The 7,439-nt window shown below is 36.6% G+C and overlaps 1 protein-coding gene across 3 annotated transcripts; it reads left to right on the forward strand.

Moving 5' to 3' along the window:
* The first annotated feature begins 403 nt into the window (after positions 1–403).
* Positions 404–5,525, forward strand: LOC142168778 (oil body-associated protein 2C-like). Of its 3 annotated transcripts, XR_012698831.1 has the most exons (5): positions 404–873; positions 1,677–1,759; positions 2,106–2,220; positions 2,523–2,654; positions 2,739–5,525. XR_012698831.1 is itself a non-coding variant. In XM_075229864.1 (4 exons), exons 1-4 carry the CDS (start codon positions 849–851, stop codon positions 2,573–2,575), a joined length of 276 nt encoding a protein of 91 aa, XP_075085965.1. In that variant the 5' UTR covers positions 404–848; the 3' UTR covers positions 2,576–2,726. The 3 variants fall into 3 exon arrangements, 1 of the variants encoding a protein (XP_075085965.1); XR_012698832.1 differs by having other exon boundaries at positions 404–1,759; positions 2,523–2,694; positions 2,785–5,525; XM_075229864.1 differs by lacking the exon at positions 2,739–5,525 and having other exon boundaries at positions 2,523–2,726.
* The last annotated feature ends 1,914 nt before the right edge of the window (positions 5,526–7,439 follow it).

Here is a 7,439-nt window from a genome sequence, read left to right on the forward strand (position 1 = left end):
CAATAAATCTTGTTTAGATCCTGTATTTATATTAAGAAATTTACTAAATATTTATAAATATCTAATTGTAAATCTAATTATTTTTATATATTAATTTAAAATTATATTAAAAACCCATAAATCTCAAATTCTGAATCTGCCCTCGCCCTTTGCCGTAGTCGTCTTTCGTGCCAGTTTCTACTTCAACCAACTAAACTATTTCTACTTCAAATATTATCCAAACGTGTCCTCTAAAAACAACATCAACTTACCCATGCAACTCAACGTGGCCATACTTCTCATCAATACCAGCCACCTCAAAATCCATGCTTGTCTACGTGGCAATCCCTGTACCCTCCACGTCCTCCAACTCCAGTACTTATCAAAATCACTTCATATAAATCACCCCAAATCCATCAAAAAAATAAAACAACACTACTTTAATTTCAAGAACTTCTTTCATCTCAAATTTATATCGTTACTATGGCTGCAGCTACAATCCCACCAGAAAAACCTATGTCAATGGAGCAACACATACTTGATAAGGAGCTCAGATGTTGCAGTCTTTGACTCCTATCAAGCAAATGAACCAACATGTTTGTACTTTTGCTATGTACGGTCATGACTTGCATTGTAAAATCGAAACTCATCACTATGTCACTCGTTTGAATCAAGATTTCCTTCAGTGTGCCGTTTACGACTCCGATGAATCCACCGGTCGTCTTATCGATATGGTTTCGTGAACACCTGCCCTTTTTGACCAGAGGCATATTCAAGTTGAGAAATATGGGTTCACGTAAACCCATACTCGCTATGGTTTCGTGAACTCCTGCCCTTTTCTGACGAGATGCGTATTCAAGTTGAGGGATATGGATTCACGTGAACTCATACTCGGTATGATTTCGTGAACAACTGGCCTTTTCTGATCTGATCAGAGGCCTATTCAAGTTTAGGGATATGGGTTCACGTGAACCCATACTCCTCTTCCTAAATTATGTATAATAATGTTATATTTATTCAAAAGTACTTAAATATATGTGCGTGAATGCATGCTCAAAAATTATTGTGGTGAAATTATTATTGGATGCATCTTTACAAGTGAAATTGACAGTTCAAATCTCCCTCTGAGCGGTCTTGTTTTCGTTTTCGGTACGGGGTATAGATATATATGTGAAAATTATTAAAATTTCAAAAAATATATATAATTTTGAACCTATATTTTTTTTTTTAAAAGTGTAGTGGCTCATGGTAAGAGAGACTAAAGTTAAACTAGTCAAATATAAATTTTAGATTCATCCCTTTACAATAGTGCACCCATCCTCTTGAAAAATTTAGGATCCGCATCTGTTTCTCACTCCCTTCATTTCGGTTTATGTAGCGTAGTTTAATTCAGCAAGAATTTTAAGAAAAATATAAACGATTTTTGGAATTTATGGTCTAAAATATGGTTATGAATCATCTCGATCTAGCAATCTCATCATTAAAAGTAAAGTAGAAAGTTTAATGTTAAGTTATTTATGAATCATCTTCGGTAATCTGGTCGTTAAGAGTTTAGAGTGAGAGTTTAAAGTTAAATTATTTCTAACTAATGTATGCCACTCGTTTTGGACAAATAAAGGGAAATTAAGTACCAGCTGTAAATTGGGACAGGGTACGGCGTTTTTTTGTATAAATTGTTTAATATGAATTATGTGCAGGAGTGGAGTATATAATATCTGATCGTATTTTCGAAACTTTGCCTCATGAAAAACAGAAACTTTGGCATTCTCATGCTCATGAGGTTTGTACCTTAATTTCTCACTTTATTTGTTTTTTTGTGGAGAATTTCCTTCTTTTTATTTTCAGTTCTATGAATTAAACAGGGTTGTGCCTCACTGCGATTTTCTACTTTTAAGTTCTAACTTCCAAATAATTGAAAAAACATTGTGTAAATTAATATTTTGAAGAGATGTTTTTTTCTTGTAACTTGCCTTTATTATGTGTAAATTTTAAGAACTAAAATGAATAGTCAAGTTCGATTCTATCCCCAAAAAGTAAAAAAATAGTTAAACTTAATTGGAATTTAGTAATATTTGATTAGTGGATTAATTAATGACGATTTGATCTTTGTGAAAATTTAAATCCAGATCAAATCAGGACTTTGGGTAAATCCTAGAGTACCAGAAATGGTTGTTAGGCCTGAGCTGGAGAATCTTACCAAGACCAATGGCAAATTTTGGTGTACATGGCAAACTGATAGAGGTATGTTAAGCTCTTTAAAAAAAATTATTTTTATTTGTTAAGCCCCCCAAGAAAATGGGGCAAGTGCACAAATAGTCATAATGTTATTTAGAGATTAGTCAATACTTATTTTGTCCTGAAATTTTAAACTAAAAATCTAAAATTTAGGACATTTTTGTCATATGAATATGTGAACTGAAAAATTAAAATTTAGGACGCACGGGCTAATTCCTAAATAGCAACACTTTAAAGTGACTAACAGGTGTCATTTCTACGGAGAAAATGGGATGTGTACTTATTAATTTGACTTGTTTGTTTTGTAGCACGGGGGGATAGAAAGAAGCTCTGTCAGTCAGACCTCCTCAGAAGTACGTGATTTCGCCTTTCCAACAACTGTAAATAAACATTCCCTCCCCTGCGGAATAAGAGCTCTTAGTCCTTTCGGCACCCCAAAAGTAAGTAGGAGTGCTCTTCCTTTCGCAATTTCAAATTAAGGTGACAAGTACAATATATCGACCGATGCTATAAAAACTACACAGGCAGTGGATTTGGGCATTGTAAACATAGGGCTAGTCAAGAAAAGAGATGACAAGTACAATATATCGACCGATGCTATAAAAACTACTCGGGTCGATTTGCCCGAGCCCGAGCGCCTGAATCCGTAGGCGGATTATTGGATGCAGCACGGGAAAGGTTTCGCGATCGACGTTTGAGGATGTTGAGAAGAAGAAGAGAGCACCATTTCCATGAGAGTTGTGTATAAGACTTTGTGAGCATGTGATTTTTGCCCGACTAAAATATTCCTATAGAAATTCACAAATAGATTTTTCTTAATTGTTTTTAGTTTTATAGAATTTGTAGGAATTTTAGTTAAAAGTTGCTTGCATTTAGTTGCATATTTAACACGCTAAAATCATAAGAAAAATACCAAAATGTCTAAAAGTATTTCGTGCATAACATTTTAGGTCTAGTTGCATTTAGGATTTAATTGCATGATTTAATTGCATTATTAAACGAAAATCACAAAAAATATGAGTCGTTTTTACATTTTTAGCTTTAAATTGCAAATTAGTAATTCTTCTTTTATTAGTCTAAATTCATTAATTACAGGTAATATAGATAACTAAATTTATTTCTACAAATTAGATTGACTTAGCACTTAATTTAGGTTTTTAATTAATTAATTTTTATTAGGATTTAAAATCAAGAAAAGGAAAAGAAAAGAGAGAAAAAAATCTGTTTGGTTCTGAATTTGGGCCAAAACAATATCTGGCCCAAACGATCGCCCCAAGTCCGCTAAGCCCAACCTCTCACCCGGCTCAGCCTCGTCACTTAACCGAAACGACGTCGTTTCGTTAACAGGCGATCTAGGCCGTTGATCTCCTTTGATCTAATGGCCCGTAACTTCCCCCCTAACCCTTATATCTGTCGGATCCACCCCCCAAACCCCAGAGACCCCCCTCATTTTCCTCTCCCTCTCCTTCACTCACCAAACCCTAGCCGCCCCCAAACCCTTCGTCTCTCTCTCTCAAACTCACTCCAAACCCTAACCGCCCAGAATCCCCACGCCGACGGCACCACTCCGAATCCTCTCAAACTCGCACCCTATAACCCTCATACCCTCCTAATCCCTAATCCCCCACCAATTTCATCAAAAACCCCACCAAAATTAGCGAATCTTAGGTTTAAATTCCAGAAAAATCCTAGTCTGGTTTATTTAAATGACTTTGGTGTTTCTGTTTATTTTAGTTCAAGACTCACATGCATCGAGTAATCTTGTTGAGAGCATCTATTCTAGGCTAGTCTCGACCCGTTTCGAAGTTACCGGAGTCCGGTCCTTTCATCGATTCGCAGCCAGAGTTCATCATTCCCGTTGCAAGTCGGGTTGTTTATTCATTTTTTTAGCGTTAAACTAGTATTCTTTTTCCTCATTTGTTCTGGTTCTGTGTTTTTATTGTTTGTTTTTGTTTTGTTGTTTTTCCTTCTTTTTCTTTTTTTTTTCCCCAGTTGGTTGATTAAGCTTCGTCGTTAATTGCATGTTCAATTTGTTCAACTAATAAGCTGATTTAGATTAATTAAAGGTTAAGTACTTAGTCAAATCTCTAATTTTATTTGAAAAATGGCATTTGTTATTTTTTTGGGATGTTTTCTTTAATGTCGGATCTGGGCTTGGTCTTGGGCCATTTTGGGTCATAACATTTGGCCCAAGCCTAAGCAGATAGTCTGTTTCTAGAAGGGACAGCTGGCATTTTTCAGTTGGAAAAAGATTCCCTCTCCTCGTCTATTTTTTCTGAATTCACGCTGACATATTCCTTCCCCCCAACAGACCTTCTCTGATTTTAGATAGCCTATATATACACCCTTCACACAGAAACGAAGGGGGGATTTTTGGAGACTGAGTTTTATTCCTCTCAAATACAATCGGGAATAGACAGATTTGAGGGAAAATTCTTGGAAATTGAATCTTCTTCTCATTTTCTGAGATGGATTTCTTCTAGAGAATACTGAAAATTCCCAGATTTAAGGTTGTTTTTCTCTGGTTTGCTGCTGCTGTTGACTAGCTGTATTTGAGGCTCAGCTTTAAGGCTAGGATTGTTGCTTGGTTTTCTTGGTTGCTACTCAGTTCTGCTGGTTGTTTATTTCTCTCTTGGCCTTTATTTGGCTCTTCAGCTGGTCTATCTGTTGTTAGGTATTTATCACAATTCTATATATTGGTTATGCTTTAAAAGGGATTGCTAATTTTCTCTGTGTTGACTTCTCACTGTATTTTCGATGTATTGACTTAGATCCTAATGCATTTAAATAGTTTCTTATTGCTGATATTTTTTAGGGCAGATTTAGTTCGTTCATAGTGACATGTTGCGTGTTTCAGCCTTGTATGTCTGGCTTGTTAGTTCTAAATGTTGTTTAAGTTGTTTTGCTTGGATTGACCATTTGTATTGCTTTTTCTTTTCTTCCTATTGTTGTTAATATACATTCTCAAGAAAAAATGACTTTGTTTGGATGAGACTGCCAGCAGTACCTTAGTCAAACCTGAACATGTGGGCTGTTTGATTTGCCAAACAGTTTATGAAGAATAGCCCAATGGCTATATCTTCGTAAGTTTGGGAGAGTAATTGGAAGCAGAAATCCTCAGGTAGGAAGCTCAGGGTCACGTTAGGCATTATGTTGTGTAATAAAGGGCTTCATAAGCAAAGTGCCCTTGATAGCAATAGCTGAGTTTTCTGTAACGTTAAGTTTGAGGGTTGCCTGCTGATGAATGATTTGTACAAGATTTGTTTGAAAAGGTTTGTAATAATTCATGAATTCAGCTACCGTAATCAGTAGCTATGGAGTAGGCTATCTTTGTAAATTTAACCTCTAAATTAGCTTTACACATGGTTTCGAAGTTTGGGTGAATGATGTTCTTCTCCAGATTTTGTTTTAACAGGGACTTCATAAATGGGCCAGACTTGTAACTTGGGCATGTTGGGAGTCCTTTGAACGAGTCTGGACCTTAGGCCGTTGGGCCTGGGGTATGGAGCACAGTAATAGTGCCTGATCGTGTATTTGTTCAGAGCTGGTGTAGCCGAGGTGTTATTATACTAGTGTTGCAAATTCAGAATGTACTTGTGCTGTAAATTTGAATCAAGTTCGATCATTCTTTTGGTTGGCTATCGATTATCTCATAAATTAAATTGAGTTGATAACATGTTAGTTTATAATTCCATATAATGTTTGCTTCTGGAAATAAAATGTCATTTTGAATAGTCTAAAACCCTAGGAAAGAATGATCTGGCTCCTACAGCATATCTCCATAACGTTTGTACCTCACATGCAATCTCGAACTTTAGGATAATCAAACCATGAATATGCGTAGTTTTGCTTTAGGCGCGATTAATAATAAATCATCGTGACTATGGGTACGGTTCCCGTGGCATAGTTATGATACGTAACCCCAATTCGAGTGTGCGTTTCACGTGACTCGACCACAACTTCAAACAATAATAAAAATAAGCATGTCGTAAATCGTGGGTGCATTTCATGTGGTGCGGTTCGCGACGTGTGCCAAAATGACAAGTGTACGACATCGTGACTTGTTCCAGAAATAATTCCATAAATAATTAAAAGCGGTTAAAAAAGTTAAAAAATGCACAATAGGTTTTAAAACATGTATTAAATCAGATAATTAGGCCAAATTATTAATAGTTGAGCGACCGTGCTAAAACCACGGAACTCAAGAGTGCCTCATACCTTCTCCCGGGTTAACAGAATTCCTTACCCGGTCTTCTGTGTTCGCGGACCATAAATAGAGTCAAATTTTCTTGATTTGGGATTTAAAATAAACCGGTGACTTGGGACACCATAACTTATTCCAAGTGGCGACTCTAAATTTAATAAATAATCCCATTTTGAACAATGTCACTTAAATTGAAAAAACTCCTTTACCCCCATCTCCCCGTTCGGGAAAAAGGAGGTGTGACAGCTCTGGCGACTCTGCTAGGGATCGAACCCAGAATCTCCGATTCAGGGTTCAGAATTCGAGCTTAGATGACTGTTATACTTGGCTTTTACTTATTATCTGATTTTTTTTACGTATTTGAGCCTAATGTGCTAAATGCTTATTTTTACTGCTTGTTTGGACTGTGTATAAACTGTCACGAAACCATTCTCCTCTCTGAGTCTTCTAAATCTTCTGGGAAGTGCACGCTGGCGTGACTTCTTTTCTGTTAGTGTCATATCCTAATTTAGAACGAGGATCGGATCAGTTACAAAGCCGGATGGCCTTTTGGTTACCGGTACGTTGCCTTCCCTCGGCTCGAGTTGTCCGCTCGGGTAAGCCAGGTCTAGAACCATACACCCAGGGTTTTAAACCTAAAATAACATAGCATCATGTCGGATCCCTAGTAGGTACGTTTGTTTGCATCACGTGCATTTGACTTTGGAGACTCAACACAGGGGTTGGGTCTGTCTAGGACAGGTGTACCCAATTTAAAAGACCATTCTGATGCATTTCTACATGCTACTTGTGCATTTATCAGTTTCGGCTTGTATGTTGACCGGCTTTTAGAATAGGGAAAGAAAATCAAGCAAAATCAAGAAGTGAGGTAGGATAGAGAAACATCCGGGAAATACCAGTGTTCAAAATATCTTGAAACTCTGCCGAATTTTTTTTAAAAAAAAAAAAGAGAGAGAGAAAACAAAAGGATGAGTCTTTGAAAATATAAGTCCTATTTTTTCACGAGTCAAAACCCACCAAA

The sequence above is a fragment of the Nicotiana tabacum genome, chromosome 14 (genome assembly GCF_000715075.1).
Source record: "Nicotiana tabacum cultivar K326 chromosome 14, ASM71507v2, whole genome shotgun sequence".
Taxonomy (NCBI): domain Eukaryota; kingdom Viridiplantae; phylum Streptophyta; class Magnoliopsida; order Solanales; family Solanaceae; genus Nicotiana; species Nicotiana tabacum.